At 41.7% G+C, this 18,014-nt stretch overlaps 1 protein-coding gene across 3 annotated transcripts in view; it reads left to right on the forward strand.

Moving 5' to 3' along the window:
- The window catches only part of ST6GAL2 (ST6 beta-galactoside alpha-2,6-sialyltransferase 2), a 174,263-nt gene that overhangs the window by 134,587 nt on the left and 21,662 nt on the right, over positions 1–18,014 (forward strand). For 2 of the 3 annotated variants that reach the window (XM_051772755.1, XM_051772756.1), the window contains exon 2: positions 13,911–14,910. In XM_051772755.1, coding sequence (XP_051628715.1) covers positions 13,968–14,910 — 943 coding nt within the window. In that variant the 5' untranslated portion in view covers positions 13,911–13,967. Of the gene's footprint in view, positions 1–13,910; positions 14,911–16,941; positions 16,976–18,014 lie in introns of those variants that run through there. The other variant, XM_051772757.1, reaches the window with a different exon arrangement.

Below are 18,014 nucleotides of genomic sequence, written 5' to 3' on the forward strand. Positions count from 1 at the left end.
ATGACACTAAAATAATTAAAATAACCCCCTTAAATCCTTGATATTAGTTCCTTATTTACTGGCTTTTAACATTTTAAGTAAATGAGCCAGGCAATAATACAGCCATGCAAATGCAAAAAAGCTGTTAGATGGACAATACTGGAGATTTGTGACTCAAAACTATATTGTGAGTGCTGAATCTACCCAGTAAGTATATGTGATAGAGTATTAAGTCTTCCTTCCTTACCACTGAGTTAAAGTCAGCCTCTTTATATGTGATATCTCCCCCCAGTTGTTTGAAATTGGTTATAAAGTATGGGCAGTAACAGCAGAGCAATAGGAGAGTTGCTCATTACTCTACTGTCCAAGTTTCTCAGAAAGTAATATTCAATACCACATCAGTTCCACTGTGGTTTAGGGATATAAACTGAAATCGAATTTGCTAAACAAAAAAGTTATGGTTTTGTTCTTTTTAAGGCAGAGATTCCTCTCATTTGTTTTCCATCCATCTGAAGTGAAGTTACAAAAGAAGAAGTTGCAAGTCCCATGTATGAAAAGTACTTAGGGAAAATGTCAAGTGACTTGGAAACAGGCATGCTACATAAAAGTGTCATCAAGAGAAAGACAAATTGGGCAAGACTTGCAGCAATGGTGACTGGTTCATAGGTCTTGGAGACAATTCAGAATAGGAGTACCACTTCTGAGGTTTTGGAAATCAAGAGGTGGTTGTAGTGATATAGTAATGCTGGAGGAGACGTGCGACTGTAGTCTGGAGTCATCAATCACTGGCTGAAATGCTGGAGAAATAGTAGCAGTAGTGAAAGTACATAGACTACATAAAGTATGTATTACGTTTACAATGTTACATTTTCCAAGAAAGACCGTGTTTTTAGAAAGCTCATGTCTTATACTAAAAGTCTATTTTTTCCCCAATTCTCTGATACCCAAGCCAAGTGAAATTGATTTTAAACTAAAGACACCAATGTGCCTTTCTTACAACAGTGTGCTTGGCAGAAAAGTGATATATTAGAATTCACATAAGCTTGGATTCTTCAACTCCTGGAATGGAAACTCTATACGTTATTCGCTGATGGAAACATGGGCTCCTCTACAGTGTGCCCTTGGGCATGTTCTGTTTAAGTGTCTTGAAAATATGTGATTGTTCCTCATGCACTTGTCCATGCTCAGTTTCTTTATGGAGACAGTGACTTTTATGGTATCTGCAGTCTGGAATACTGCTTTTGCCATACCTTTTAGCAATTATCTCCTTTTACTAAAAAAAAAAACCTAGAAGACCTAGGCATGGCGATTGCATAGAAGACTTAGCAGCTACAAATTGTTCACTGCATGTGGTGATAAAGTTAGAAACACTTTAAAGAAATCAAACTCCCCATTAGCCTGATTGGAGCAATACAAATTCGTCTTTTTTAATTTCTCTTCCCTCATGGTATAAACCAATGTAAGTCTGCTCGTTCTTTCATCAAAAATGATTCAGACCTGAGGGACATTTGTAATTTGAAAGTAATTAGTAAATAAGTCAGATAAATACTATCCACTGAGAATTGTGAAAGCAATTGTGAAAGCACATTGGATAGGATTCTTAAAGAGCTGTATCAAATTCAAACAATTAAAGCTTAAAAAAATTATCAGTAGTTAGTATGATAAGTCCATTTCATCATAAATTAGTTCACTGTTAATAATTTCTGCTGCTTTTGGAGCAATCTGAAGAGATATAGAAATCTAAAAAAGTAGTTAAAATAGAAGAAAATCTGTAATAGCACAGCATCTTGAGACTAAACTGTGGCGATATCCAGCTTCCTGATTTGCAGTAGGATCTCGGAGTGTGTGCTTGCAGCCAGTGCTTGTGTGCAAATGCCATCAGTGGAGTTCTGGGTCCAGAGCTGGACCCCAGGTCTGTGGACGTTGTTACTCTTTCCCCAACTAACTTTAAATAATATTTCTCTTGATTCTTGTAGGGCATAACATGTTGTCTGCCTGCTTGTTTAAGAAAAGCTCAGTGGTGCTCATTTTCTTATTCTGAAGTCAGAAAACCCAGCTTATTTGGCTGCTACTGTTCAGAGATTTGGGCTCTCTAAGTGAAAAAGCAGAATCTGAGGTACAGGATATGCTTGAAATAATGTGGTTTGTAAGTAGACCAGTATACCACTGCTTGTAAGTTTATCTTAAAATCTTTAAATCCCTCTACCTAAATGTCACTTCAGGATTGTGAGGTGCTACAGGAGAAACCTTTGCATCAATGGATGGGGTAATGGGAGCACCCAGAGCCATTACTCCCTGGAAAGAGGCTGGTGTCTCTCATGACCCTCCAGCATCTGTTAGATATAATATCAGGTTTCATATTTGGGGGCTTATATAATAAACTCACTGTAGTTACTGGAAGTACTATGAAATTGTGTGATGCATTAAAATGGATTAAAACATATATACTGTTCCCATATAGAGTTCCTTCTGCTTTATTGGAATGGAGAATTTGGTTTAATCAATTCATCAGACTGGGTTTGGTGATTGATGGGTTTACTAGTAGTAGCGAGTTTCCTACCAGTGACTGTGGATTACCAGCACTTTGCTGTACTGCCTCGTGTCCTAACATTGATAGATAAGAATTTTACTCTTTTACTAGAGCAGAGCAGGCACAACAGAATATTTTGCACAGATACTGAAAAATTTGAAGAGTTTGGAGTAGATTGAACATAGCTAAGCTCCAGAAAAGGAGTCTCGTCACTGCTCGGCATCATTTATGATTGCTGCTAGTATATCTGTTTGCATTTTTATACCCATCTTTAGCATGAACTTCAATGCATTTTTCTCCAACTGTTTCTCCAACAGTTAAAAAACCTTCCCAACCTGATGAAAGTAGGAAAATTTTGCTTTGCTTGCAGTCATCCTGTGTAGTATACTCTGTATCTGCTATAGAAGTTTTAACTGTTATTAAAACATCTCTACTAACATAGTGACTAGAAATATAGATGTAAATCAGGAAATAAAAGCAAGAATCGTGAAAATGTTAGAAACATTAAGCATTAGTTTTTACATCAGACTAATTTTTTTCCCCCCATTTATTTAGTATCTGAATGGGATTGTAGTAAGACTAAACCCCATCAGCAGAATAGATTTGACAGGATTGGGTCTTGCTGAGAAATCAGTCTATGTTAAAACGAAGATTTCTTTTTCAGAACAGTCTCTTTTCATGTTGGCAGAGACAACCTTCGTCTGATTGATTTAGGGCAGTGAATTGGCTTCACTTTATTACTTGCCCTGTGCCTTAAGCACTTAAAAGATGCAGACAAGGGTTGGGGCTGTATTATCCTAGGCAAGGAGGAAAATCACATAAACATTCGTCTCCACCCTTGGGAACTTTTTTTTCCTGATTCTCCAAATGGTTGGCTTGAATGTTACCAATAGCTTTTCTAAATGGCAGACAGTACCACTATGAACTCATGTTCCCTGGGAATGCCACAAACCTGAAGAGAAGCAAGCACTGTCTCAGAAGACGCTCCCTGGGAAAGCAAGTAGGTGGGTGTGCTAGGGGAGTGTGGGCAGACCTCAGCTACTCCTTGCCACAGCTGAGAGGGGGTGTTCCCATGGATGCTGAATTGTCAGTGTGCAGCAAGGGGGAAGAGGAGAGGAGAGGAGAGGAAGAAAACAACTTTCAGATGTTTGTGACATCTTCCTGAGAGGACAGCTATGCTCTGTGCAGGGCAAGAGGATGCACTTTATCTGCATCTTCTAAGCAGAGTGTGCAAAAGACAGGCAAGGGTTTACATGTCTCGGCTACTTAAAGGCAATCTTGAAAGGGTATTCTTTTAATGAAATCAGGAATAATTCAAAGGCCTGCCTGTTGGCTGAAAACCAAGAAGAGACATAGCCATCAATTGAAATACTAGGCAATATTTTAATGAAAATTTTGACAATCCCATCTGTTGAACAATTGAAGGAAAGGAATATATTGCATGTATACTGGTTAGCTTCAGGTTTCAAAGTCAGTATTTAAATTGAGACTTGACTTTAAAGGCATGACAGAAACCTCTGCCAAGTATCTTGGAAAGAAAAGTATTTACTCTTCCACAGATTCATCTATAGTAGATCTCAAAACACAAGGTTTCAGATTTTTTTGTCTTTTATGATGGTGAAAATGACCATCAAATGGTAATTCCATAGTTACATCCAGTGAGGATGGTCTCGGAATCTTATCCCATCATTTCAACTTTTATAACAAAAACAACGAATGCAAATAATCTTGAGAACTAGCCAGCTGTCTCCCTTCTCACCTCAGTTTCTCACTGTTTTAATGGTGTCAGAGATTTCAGAGACCCTAATGTTTTTTCTGCTACTTCCACCTTGTTAAGCCAGTTGTATTTGTAGGGCATGAATGGCAAGTGCTGGGAGAAAAGGCTATGAAAAATCCAACCAACAACCTTGCTTTGTAACTATTGCTCATACTGGTTTCACAATGGTAGTTGTTAAAGATCCTGTTTCTCTGCAAAATTTCCAGGCAGGTAGAATTCAGGTTCCAGTGGTTCGTGTCAGATTACAAACAGCTGTATCCCCTACAGAAGAGATTTCTGTTGATCTAGTCATAGTTTAAGCTAATATTGCCCAGAGCCATGCATAAAACAGTGCCAGAACAGAGAGAAAAAAAGAAAAAAAATACTAATACCACTTTATTTTGCTTTATGAAGCCAAACAAAACATCCCAGCTAGTGTAAGTTGGCTTATTATCAGTATAGTCATGTTAAATATTAAAATATACAAAAAGGGGGGCGAAATTATTTCAGTCCAGGAAACTTCATTTTTAGATTGTAATGTAACAAGGGCAAAACTGACTTCATACTTCAGTTTGGCAGGCCTTCTTCCAGGGTGAATTTTTTATTCAAGCTTTTAGCCTAAGGCAAATAAGTGCATAGAAGGCATGTTGTTTGTATGTATGTATGTAAGTACATAGAAATGAGATGTTAACAATGATGATTTTCTAAACGGCCTCCTACAATTATTTTGCTAACATAAAAGAAATAGAAATTCGCACTGAGATACAGCTGAGAAATAAGTAGCAATTTGTTACAATTTGTCCTATTTTAGAGTTTTTAAACAAGGGCAGGCTTGCTTGCTTTCTGGAACAAATGTAAAAAGACAAACTACAGTCTAATAAAGAAGTTAGTAATAAAAAGGAAAGCAAAACTCTGCCTACAGGCTTAGAAACATACAGTAAGAACATACTGGCAGATGTAAAATATACTGCTATATTGAGATCTGGATAATCAGTATATCTCAGAAATGTTACTTTAGAATAGAAAATGAAAATTCTCCAAGCACTTCTGCCTGGAAGAGTTAGCGAATTTGGTCAAGTTTTTTGTGATAGAATTGAAACAGACCTTTTGTAACTGTGCTCTCTGTTCATGTGTGCGTTAGCATAAATGTTTCCTTCTTTCAGGATGCAATTCAGATTGCCCTTTTTCAGTGCAATTACTGCTGTGTTAAGTTCAAGTGATATAGCATCTAAAAACATTTATGGAGCAAAGAAAAGAAGCCTTTTATTCTAACCTTGCCAAGAGCAGAAATAAAATGAGCTGTTGTGCTGGAAGTGTAGAACTGCATGAGGATTTGTAACGTCCTATTTCTCGTGGTTTAGTCTTGTGTGCAGCCTGAGATTTGTGTGATTTAATGAGACTGTGATTTGTTTATCCTGTCAAGCTTTAAATAAAAAACCCTCAGAGCACTTCCTTCCTTTTTTGAATTATGTGTTTTTGCAAGTATGGTATCAAAAGCTGTCCCTTAAAAAGAGGAAGGGACCAAATACAGTTATGTTTGTTGGCTGGGTTTTTATTTCTTATGTTTTATTAGACACTGAGTAGTACTATCAATTTCTCTGCATCTCTCTGTCTTGTTTTGGGGCATTAAGATGTTCTTGCCATCCTGTTTAGTTACACATGACAACAGAACATAAGCACAGGCTGCTTCTGAACTCTTGCTAAGGGGAATGGGATTAAAATCTTATTCTTTGGGCAGGGAAGAATAAGTCCCACAGAAAGCCAGGCTGTGCTGAAGATGGGCATAAACCCCTGCTTGTGTTGTGGGTCCTAAGGCACCATCTGTGCCTGTATTTTGGAGCATCTCTGTGTGGGGTTTGAAGTAACATTCACAGGGGAAAATATGTGCAGATGTTTTGGGTGCTAATTCATTGCAAAGCTCAGTCCAAGGGTGCTCTGGTGCAAGGGCTGTGCTCCATCTACAAGGAACAGGGTCAGTGCTCAAGAGTCCCCTTTCCCAAGCACAGGGTTGGCAGGAAGCAGCACATTAAACTGGGATGGACTGTCCAGCATAAGAGGGAAAGACACAGCGCAGGTCCTGCCGCTCAGGCAGACCTCCCACCTGCTGAAGGAACATGGTGGCCTCTTTCCCATTTGTTGATTGGGAGAAACAGGGTAGGATGCTCAGGTCCAGAGCCTGCCCTCAGCAGTAGAAGGCTCTCCTGGTGCTTCCCCAAAGGGAAGGATGTGATCCTTCCAGTGAAAGGAAGTTTTCACTTCAAGTTCTCACCCCCATGGTGCTGAGGTGTCCCTGTTTCTGGCAGGTATTGTTTTGCTCTTCCACTAGCACTATAAGCATAGTTTATTTTAGTCTCTCTGCCTTTCTATCCTCTATGCTGCCCTACAGGCAGACTTTCTTCCCATCCAGCCCAGTGCCACAGCCTCCCTCAGGCCTTGCTTCTTCCTTCCTGTGTTGTGCTACTAACTTTCTCCTCATTGACCTCACTGCAGCAATAAAACTAAATACCTCAATAAGGTGGTTATGTATAAATGCAGGATGCACAAGTAAGTGATGACCATTAGTCTGGTCACCTTGTTTACACACCTGGCTTATATCTTCAGCTAGCTTGATGTTTCAGCCTGCACAGAGTTTGGCTTCGCAGGACCTTAATGATGATCAGATCCTCTGGGAACAACTGCAGTTCCTCTGCAAGCTGCAGTTTATGTGAGGGAGCTGCACAAAGGTAGCACAGAAAAACCACGTGCGGCTCTGTGGTTTGTTCTGCAAGAGAACTGCTGAGGTGTTAGAGTGGAACCAGCTAGGATGGTGTTTGTACAAAGCTGGATTGTATTCAGTATGCCATAACTGTGCAGTGGCATACTGAATTTTGCTTTGGAAAAGTGACTTGCACTGTCTTTGGATATCTGCGGTGGTTTTATACTGATGTAGATGAGTTGATTCCCCCTCCCCCCTCCCGCTGTTTGGATCAAAAGGCAGTGCTCTGGCAGCTGAAATGTGAGCAAAACCCATCCAAAACACACTGGTAGGCCTGCAAGGGTAGAAAAGATACTTCATCTGCTTCTTTACTGTGTGTGAGGGTATGCTAGGGACTGTGGCCTAAGTGGTGATTTCTGCACCCCTGTCCATGGTGGAACCAAGCTCCACTGGCATTTGCAATAACTTGAAGCAGCCTTGAACCTTTGTGTCCTGCTGTGAACAGGGCCAGGACATGACAAAGGTATGGCAAGTGCAAATGGCAAAAACAGGGGTCAGAAATAGAAAAGGCTGAGTGCAGGTAGTATGTGGCTATGTGAGGGCCTCCTTGAGAGGCCGTGGGGGGTGATTTGAGTTATGTTGTGAAAATTACTTGTTTTCAGAATAACTCTGTGACGCTGCTGCCCCTTTGTAATTTTAATTAAAGAGCCTGGAAGTAATTTACACTGAAGTTGTACTGAATTTCACATGAAGTGGTATGTAGTACATTTCTGTAGAAACCTTCAGTTAGAATAACAAGACTGTGATTGGCTCATAACCAGTCTGGAAGAGACAAAGAGGTTGAGTTGTCTCCCCTGACTTGAAATCTGGGAGGAGATCCTGGCTGCAGTGGTGAATCTCAGGGAATGTCAGAGTGAGAGCTGCTGTCATGGCTCCTGAGAGAAGCTGCTGCAAGTTGAGTAGGTGGAGGTTGTCCCCCGAGGTGCAGTCAGTCACTGCGAAGCCAGGTTTTCTCTGACCATTGCTGCCATGTTGAACGTTTCCATTGGTGGTGGGAAAGTCTATATGTGAAGGCTAAGAGCTGGTACAGCTATTTTTACTTCCCTTCTGTCAGCCCACACTCAGATAACCTGTTATGGTCTCTGGACTGTGCAGGTGGCATTGTGGGCTGTGGGAAAGTGATAGCTGGCTTTGATGCTAGGCAGCTTGAACTTTATGGTGGAGGGTGGAGAGTAGATATCAGATGCATAGAAGATAACTTTGACCTCCCACTAAACCCCGGAGATTGATGCATCTAAGCCCCTAGTCTCCTGCAGAATAATCTAGGACACGTTCCTTGACAGAAACTCCACTGAGCATTTCTCCAGCTGCCAGGTTGCCAGCTCAAGTGAGTTTTACTGCAAGTTTCACTATATTTGGCAATTTTCTTACAGCCTAAGCTCCTGGAAGTGGGTCATTAGTAAAAATAATAATAAAAAAAAAAGTCACTCCACCACCTCCCCTTTTACTTGAAATCCTAGGCTTTATTAGGGGACCTGAGAACAGGCACACTGTCTGCCTGCATCCTCAAAAGCAAGAACCTGAGACTGCGCTTTCCAAATGTCCTAGCTTGGGATGCCTCGTTTAGTGGTGATTCAAGTTAGCGATACCATCATTTGAATGCCTAATTTTTCCTAAGTATATAACTAAAATAGGTTTAAAAGGCAATACTGGAAAAAAAAATCCCGCTTCTTTGGTTTTGGGTGTTTTTTCTTCACTTCAGAAGACATTGTTTTAGGTTGCCACAAATAATACTATATGCAGCTTGACTCCTCTGAATAATGTTGAAGGAAAGAGCCAGATTTATCGGGACTAAGAAGGAAGTTGTCCAAAAGAGATTTATTAATTAGGAGGCATAACCACAGCCAATAAGACAAATACCCAGGCCATCCACAGACTAATATACACCGTTTGGCAGTCACCACTCCCCGCAGTCTTGCCTGTCTGTTGCTGACTACTGTGTGGCTTCCACCGCAGAAATGATGCGATAACACTAAAACCAATTTGGCACTCCCTACATGAGAGGACGAGTGTATTCCCCACCCTGGAAATGCAGCCTCCAGCCGTCTTGCCCTATGCCAGAGGTTTCTTAATACACTGGAATTAGCTGACTGAGAGATGAAGCAAACTAAAGGAGCATTTGCTGTCTGTTCAGGCCGCCTAAGCTTTCCATCAAGTAAACCTTGGTCTGATTCTCAGCCCTTTGGGAATGGTTGCCCACGGCTAACATTTGCTACCCCAAATAACCCTGAGGTGACCTTCTCGCTGTAAAGCTGCAGCCAAGAAAAACCCTGTTTAACATAACAGTGCACATCTTAGCACATCAACTTGAACCATCCTGACCTCTGAGCTGCCAGGGTCTGTACAAATTAATTTTAACAATAGACAGTGTTGAAAGGAAGGAATGTTTCAAAGGAATAAAAAAAATCTCCCTCATCCATCTCTTCTCATTTAAGAAATAGTCAGGAGGCCTACTTCAGAAAAATGAAAAGTGCTCCTTGTTGCAAAACAATGGGCTTTATAAAGGGAGAGAGAACTCATTGGTTTCTTGCATCTTAGCATAGCAAAATGAAATTTCCCACAAGTGGGTGCCGTTTCTTGAAAATCAGCCTTTAATTTTCACTGGGGAATTGTCTTTATTTCCTGGGATGCATCAAAGATACCACTAGGGTTTGCCTTTCTTTTTCATAGCTGCTGCTAGTATTTCTCTTAAGCAAATAAGTCTCCTCTTTCTGCCCACTTCACTGGTTCGTACCTTGTCTAATGTTTTCCGTGGCTTTTGTGCAAACAGCCAGACTGGATAAGAAAAAAGCTGTTCTCCATATGGTAGTTGGAACTGAAATCAGTTAATGATTGAAAGAGCCCATCAGAAGGGAGATATGTAAGAAAATGAAATCTTCAGCCTCTGGGGCAAACAGGCTTATTATTTCTGCTGAAGAGGAAGCTGGGTTGGGTTAAGTCTTGGGTGTTTCCCCCAGGGGTAGACTTATTCCTTTGGTCCTCCTTAGCAAGAGCTTTGACTCCAGCAGTCTCCATTGTCTGTAAGTAGAGAGGATTATTATGGCAGGGATGGTGAAGCTGGAATGAGAAACATTAATGATAATTTAAAAACTTGTGTAGAATTGCTTTAACAGTTTGGAAGCTGTATGATGAGCGTAAATAAGAGAGAGATGGAAGTTTATTCCTGAAGCATCCAGTGAATTTCAGTAATTGCACCCATGAAGCCACCTGTTTTTATTTATTTGGCCAGTGTAATTCATTGCAATCATCATTTCTGGTGTCCTACACAAATGTTTTTTCTTTTCTATTGAGATGTGCTGCCTTCAGCAGCACAGGGCAAGAATCCAAGTGCATCCCCAGGTGGTAAAGAGGAATATACCCCTGTGAGCAGCGCAGGGGTCTGCTGCCAGCAGGAGGGTGGTGGGGAGCATGCGAAAGGACTGCCCTCTCCTCCCAGACGTTCTCAAAGTCAGAGACTGTGAGGTGTGAGAAGCTGCAGGGGCTGAGGGGGAGAGGACTGGATGTTTATAGTAGAGGGAGATAAGATAAACTGATATTTCTCTGGACTTAGTGCAGCTTTCCACACACAGCTTTCAAGATCCTGTGAGGTTGTAGAAGTCCTCTTGCAACTAATACAGTAATGACCTTGAATTCATTTCCAGCTCAGCTGTACTGCTGGAGGACAAGGCATTTCTTGTGAGCAAAAAAACATTAAAGCAGCACAGAGATTTGCCTGCATAGCTCTGGTCTTCAAGAGATTTGAGTATCCTTTTTGAGGCCCCACTTGCAACGAGGAATTGCAGATAAGCTTCTGTGGTGGCTAATGTGTAAAGTTTTTGGATTTATTCTCATTGGTCCCTCTCCTTTTGCTTGCAGCGTTGACAAATATCCTGTTGTATGCTGTTTTTTTATTTTACACAGATGATTTTTTTCTGCACAAAGAAGGTAATCATGCATGCTTATATGTCCATGCTGACCAAGATGAGTGTGCTTTCATGACCTAAGTGTTGAGGGTGGGGGACGGAAATTAGTTTACCTTAATTTAAAAATAATTAATAATGCATCTCAGTCCTTTGTCAGATTTTAACCTGAATATTGAATTTAGGAGTCCTGACTAATTTTTTATGCTGAGGCAGTCTGCTGCACCAAACACATGCGATCACAGACAATTAGAAAGTTTTGTAGTCTCGCACCTGAAGTAAGACTAAACCTTTTGGTTTCTTATCAAAACATTCTGTTTATAAGATACAACAAAGCTTGGGAAAAAAATGAGAAAAACATGAGATTTTGTTATGGATTATCTTTAAATTGTGGCTGGACTTGTTACGTGACTCAATAACTCAGAAAAATTTTAGTGACCTCTTCCTTTATAACTTTGACTTCCTGCAAGCTTATCTGTTAAAAAGATTATGCAAGATGCTACCACTGCAATCCTGTAAGAAATGTATATTCAGCAGGAGAAACATCTGACTGAGCAAAGGCTAACTTACACAGTGGTTTGGAAGCCACGTGTTGAAAAGTGCTTGGGAAACATATCAGGGAAAATGATAACAAGGGATGGAAGCAGTTCAGATGGGTGAAGAATGCTGATTTAAAAATGCAAACCATCTGAACACTGATGAGTGGGCAGGTTGCAGTAAGTTCAGGGTAGACCTCACTTGCACAACAGCCATATATTGTAAGGCAACTCCCACAGGACATCACCTGCAGTGATTTAAAATTAGAAGAGGGGGGAGTGTCGAGGTACTGCAGAGAAAAATCTTGCAGCAGCAGAGTGCAAGTAGGAAATGGGTTAGTTGGAGTAATAGCTTTCTCCCATGTGGTTTCTGTGAGCCAAGCCAAATGTGTGTGGAGCACTGGGTTATCACAGTCATGATTTTTTTTTTCAGTGTATTAGAAATGAATGTGTTTGCAATAAAATTGTGTCATCCAAGTGTAACTTTATGAATTCTCTCTCTGTTTGGACATTGCCTTGAGCCAAATGTTCTAGGCTTTTTCTAGATCGTTAAAATAGACTGTGTTTGGAAATGTAATACTGCAGTCTCACATTCTCAGGAGGTCAGCAGAAATGCTAGCCTGAATTATCCCTGTTAATACAAAACCTGCAGTTTGTTCTCGCTTCTGCATTGTGGTAGGCGATTTCCCTGTTTGTGCTGAAACAACTGGCTGTGTGACCACACTGTGGTGGATAAAGGGGCTGACCCAGTTTAAAAAAAACCCAACAAAACAAAACAAAGCTAAAACAAAAAAAACTCCTCTGCTGTATCAGTTTACTGGTTCAGTTTGTAATATGCCAGCCCTGTACACAGGGGTATTGCCAGCAGCAGAGGCACATTGCAGGAATATGGGACAGAGCGGGGAACATCTTATACTGGTGTTATTACTGGGGGGTTTTTTATGTGAAAACACAGCTTTAGTTATAGCTTTGATCTAAACTTTGCACTTAGCTTTGATGTACTTCAGCAGCTTGCAGAAAGGTGACAGCGTATGGTGACTGGGTTTGGTCCCTCGTGATGGTCAGGTGTGGGCAGGCAGTGTGATATCAGAGGTGTGTAAGCTGTGTGTGCTGTTCAGATGTGATCTGATGAGGTGGTGGCTCCTGAGGCACAGGCTGGTAATGAAAGCCAAGCCTGCCCCTACGCCCCTTTTCCTTTCCTAATCGCATCTGGCTGGTACAAGTGACTCTTAAGTCCCACCATTAAGTGGCTCTTGAAACAAATAGGGTTAGAAAGAAAACTTCAGAAGAAGGGGCTTCTTTTTACATTCAGATCAGTTAAGTGATCTGTCTCTAATTAGCACACTGATTTACACTGAAGTGTAGCAACTGAGGCTGATGATGACTATGGTGCAGGGAGGTGAATGGTAAAGATTTATGATAGGGAAGGGCTGTACTTTCTTCAGTCAGCTTTGTAACCGATGCCCACACCACTTGATTAAGAAAGTGGGTTCATGTAAGGGCTTAGCGTGCTTGATGGTCCAGCAGTGTGTTAGTGTATTTTCCTTGGAATACAGCCCCCTCGGTCAGACTTTATTTCATTTGGACCATGCATGCCTGCACTAATGCACAAGCTGTCCAAAACCCCCAGATATTAGTAGAGCACAGATTTCCAGGTTCTGGCATTCTCTACCCGCCCCCTTTATGTAAATCTCTATATTATCCTAAAGGAATGTGTTTAGATAGTTGTGCCATCCATTCTCCTTTTTGGAAAATACAAACCCCTCAGACCCTGATGTGCAGAACTCCTTCATTCCAACTCAGTGGGTATGCAGCATCCAAGCATCCATGGCAGAGGTACAGCAGTCATTCTTACTTGAGTCTGGTACTGGGCAACAAATAGCCACTTGTGATGTGCCAGTTCATACCAGCTGAGGAAAAGGTTCCCCTCTGGTAGAATGCCCCCTTATGCCCCCTGATGATATCCACAGAGCACCATCCTTTCCAGGCTGTGGGCAGAGGATGGCTGCCAGCTTAAAGTTTGTCCCTGCCTAGTCCCTCTGGGGACAGCCTTGCTCACAGTTCCACTACATTAGGACTTTCAATGGCAAAAGAGAAGACAGCTAATATTGTTCCCACTGTGCATGCAGCCAGGCATAGGTTTTGCTTTTGCTCTCTTAATGCTACACTGGGTATATCAGAAGCAGGCAGGCACATGATCTCCCTGAAGGCAGGATCCAGTGTTACTGTAGAAACTGGCCACCAGCTTTTGTAGCTAGCAGCTGTCACGGTGTGGTTACAGCCAAAGCCTGTCACTCCTACAGTGTCTGCAGGCTCTGGAGTTTGTTTCTGCTACTGAATCTTCTTGCTGCAGCTTGGAGATTAATTCTGCACCTTCTATCAATGTGTGTTAAAATATTTCTGAATTGTATCTATTTTTAGAACAATTTTTAATAGTACTTGATGTTTTCTACAGGTTTCATTTTCCTTCACCAATACTTCAAGGCACAGAGGAGCTGGTAAAGGCATTGCCATGAAACCTAACTTGAAGCAATGGAAACAACTCATGCTGTTTGGTATCTTTGCATGGGGTCTTCTTTTTCTGGTGATGTTCATCTATTTTACAGATAGCAACACTGCTGAACCAGTTCCAAGTTCCTTTTCTTACATTGAAACTAAGAGACTTCTGCCCCTTCAAGGCAAGCAGAGAGTCATCATGGGAGCCATTCATGATCCATCATTCTCTGAAACCATTGATGGGAATGAGGTACTTCTTAATGAAGATCTCTTAGGTACATTTAAATCAGGGACTGGAAGTTCTAAGAAATGGACTGTATTGGAAGATGCCTTTAGAAATGAAGATGAATTTTTTCCATCCCAGTTAGGAAGAAAATCAAAAAGTGATTACCAAGTGAATGATGATTATTTATTTGCTGCTGGTCAGCCTCGGTCACACAACCACCTTCAAGAGATAGAAAAATTCATCTCAGCTGATGTGAATAATGCAGAAGTAAATATTTTGCAGAACAACTGGAGCCATCAGAGAAGAATGAGGAGAAGGAGCATAAAGCATAGGAGAAGCCAGATGCTTGATGAATCTGATGACTGGGATGGGCTGTATTCTACAATGTCGAAATCCTTTCTTTACAAGCTTTGGAAGGGGGATGTCTCATCCAAAATGCTAAACCCTCGACTGCAGAAGGCGATGAAAGATTATTTGAGTACCAATAAGCATGGGGTGCGGTTCAAGGGGAAACGAAACTCCAAGTTGACAGGAGACCAGCTATTCTGTGAGCTAAAAGAAAGAGTGAATGTGAAAACAATAGATGGCAAGGAGGCTCCATTCTCCACTCTTGGATGGGAAAAGCACGTTCCCCAAATTCCACTGGGCAAATTATATACACATGGCTTTGGGAGCTGTGCAGTAGTTATGTCTGCTGGTGCAATACTGAACTCCTCTCTAGGAGATGAAATAGGTGGGTGAAATGCATCTGTTCACATGTATATATATGTATATGTGTGTGTTCGTGTTCATCTTTCAAAAGGTTCATTCTCCTCAAGCATAGATCTGTAAAGTCTGGTTGTTCTCTCTCCCCAGAGTTGCATTGAATGCAAACTTATGGACTTAGTGAAGCTGTTCCTTTTCAGGACAATATAACTGAAAACAAAATCAGGCCTGAAGTCATAATTTAATTTTAAAAAAACAATTATGCTTTCTTGTCATATTACAGCCTGCAGTATGAAGGAGGCACTGGTTTCATCAGGTCTGCTGTATTCAACATTTTTCTGCAACATGCGTTTATTTTTAGCAGATCAAAGTCTTATTCAGGTTTTATTCTGCAGAGCGGTGTTGTACTGGTCTTTATTTTGCAGTGGCTCATAGAGGAATTGCTGTTATATTACTGTCCCAAACTGAACTTTGTCTCTATGACAAAAAGCAGTAGAGTGTCTTCTTCATCTCTTGCATGTTTAGAGTTCACAGACATAAAGAATTCACACCCTTGTGTAGCTTCATGCACTGAGATCAAGTCCCCGGACCTCTTTTCTGAGACTGAATTTAAATGAGTTCAAGTACCTTCACCTGTTGTTTTTCCATTGCTGCACTGAGTCAGTGAGCTTGCAGGTTTGCTGAGATGTCCCACCTCAGGGTGGGAGTTTTGTGGTAGCTATTCAGAAAAGGATTGTGGGGCCATAAAACTAATTCAGGTCAGTTTTATTTTTTCTTTTTAAAAATGAATGCTACTACGCTACTGTGTTATCGTCTTAGTAGGTCTTCATTTTAGTAGAACATGTGCAGTATGCTAAATGGGTTGAAAGAAGGAGGAAATGTATGTCTAAAACTTGTTTCTGGAACAAGAAGAGTTATCTCCTTCAGCTCTTTATAAAAACCTTTTGGTGTTCACTCATTAATCCTTGCATGTTCCAGGACTTCACATCACAGAACTTTATCACATGGTATCATCTCTATGACACAGATGGGTTTCATACAGGTTTCCTTTAAATCTCTGGGATATGTTAGATCTGCTAGTGTTATCAAACTATTATGCTTCCAGCACAGCAGAGGTGCCCGGCTGGCCTGCAGCTAAAATCACACCTGGGTAACCCCCAATTTCACATGAAGAATGTGAAATTCTAAATTCACTAATTTAGAAATCTTTGAGGTGAAAAAGCTTAACAGTTCCTCCCTTCTCCAACATGTTATCCTTGTGTGAAACAGAATCTTCTGTCAGTGTTCCCTGGTACCCAGTTTACAGTAGTATGGATTAGTGCTGTACTGGAGAATCCATAGCACGTTGTGACATATTTACATAATTTTGTATTACAGCATGCTTCATGTCATATTTGCACATTCAGGTGCAGCCCAGGTATGGACTTTGATGCTTGACATAGTACCTGGGCTCTGCTCACTCCTGTGTGTACCCATTTTCTTAGGAAGATTCTGGGCACAGAAGCTTATGCCATTTTCTACAGAAGGGCTTTTGATTTAATTGGGAAATTTTCATCTGATGCTGCCTAAAGGGAGGAGATGGGTTTTGATAAGGTCTACACTAGATCCACTAAATCAGGTTGCTCAGGGCCCCATCAAACCTGGCCTTGAACAGTTCCAGGGATGAGGCATCCATAACTTCTCTGGGTAACCTGTTCCAGTGCCTCACTAACAGAGTTTATTTGAGCGACTCCTCGCTCGTGGTTTCTCGGAGAGGGTCTCAGTGGCGTGATCCCCCTTCAGAAGAAGGAAAGAGCCACCAAGTCTCCTCTTTGGATTCCAGGGGCGAAAAGTGGTTTATTTGAAACTCCCGTGGGCTTTTAAGGTCTCTGGGGGAGGGCTTAGAAGGAGGAATGTGATTGGGCCAAGGTCTGGGGAAAAGGGAGTGGCTTGAGGGCTCTGCTAAACAATGGGGGATACAGGAGGACCAAAGTTCAATAACAAGCCAGGGATTGGGGAGAAGCGGATGAGACAACCAATAATGCTTGTGCAGGGGTGGGGACCGGTTCGGGGAGGGGAGAGAACATGGCGCTGTGTGGGCAGGGGCCGTGGGGGTAGGGGAATTACATAGTCCAGGGAAAACCATGCAATAAAAACGTGAATCGTCGGTGTTTTTCCACTCCACTCGATCCCGGAGAGTTGCTGTTGTGATGGACCCACTTCTAAAGTCGTTCTTTCCAGGATTCGTAGTATTTACATTCTCCCACACCTCACAACACTCACAGTACAGAATTTCTTCCTTATATCTAATCTAAACTTGCACTCTTTCAGTTTAAAGACATTGCCCCTACATTGCCCCTACACATCTTCATAAGAAGTCCCTCTCCAGCTTTTCTGTAGGTCTTCTTTAGGTACTGGAAACTACTATAAGGTCTCCCTGGAGCCTTCTCCTCTCCAGTCTGAACAACCTTAATTCAGCCTGTCTTCATAGGAGAGGTACTCCAGCCCTGTCTGATCATCTTAGTGACCCTTCTCTGGACTTGTTACAACAGGTCCATGTCATGCCAGTGTTTCCCACTTAAAATGGAAAACGGAAGCTCCAGCATGTTTGTATTATTGAAGTTTTAATTCCCCCTGCAGAGTCCAGATAGTGTGTGTTACAGCTGAGCTCTTGACCGTGCCTTTCCACCTTCTCTCTAATCCTTGAAAAAGTGATAGTCTGACCACAGAGAAAAAGTTAAGAATGCTCTTTATCCCTGTGCATGCACAGCTGTAGGGGAAGACTGCCCTCTCCCAGACCTGGCACGAGTGCTACCAGCTCTTGGTTGAAAATGCAAGTGAACCTGACAGTTTGGAGGCACCAGAGGTGCTGCTCTGTGGACTCAGCCTGCCATTCCTGCTGAGCACCTCCGTGTCCACATAGGCACGGCAAAGTCAGCAACAGTGGGGAGAACACTCCATACATGACTTCTGGGTTTAGGGCTGTACAGCCTTGGTTGATGACATTGCTACAGCCAAAAGTCCTTACTTTCAGAACTTAAGATGGGTTTACAAAAAACAGATGGAGAGGGGCCTTTTTATGCAGGCCCCTGATAGTGACAGAACAAGGGGGAGTGGTTTTAAGCTAGAAGAGGGGAAACTTAGATTAGATGT

Source organism: Manacus candei, unplaced genomic scaffold, assembly GCF_025592945.1.
Source record: "Manacus candei isolate 608988 ecotype Guabito, Panama unplaced genomic scaffold, ASM2559294v1 h1tg000159l, whole genome shotgun sequence".
NCBI lineage: Eukaryota > Metazoa > Chordata > Aves > Passeriformes > Pipridae > Manacus > Manacus candei.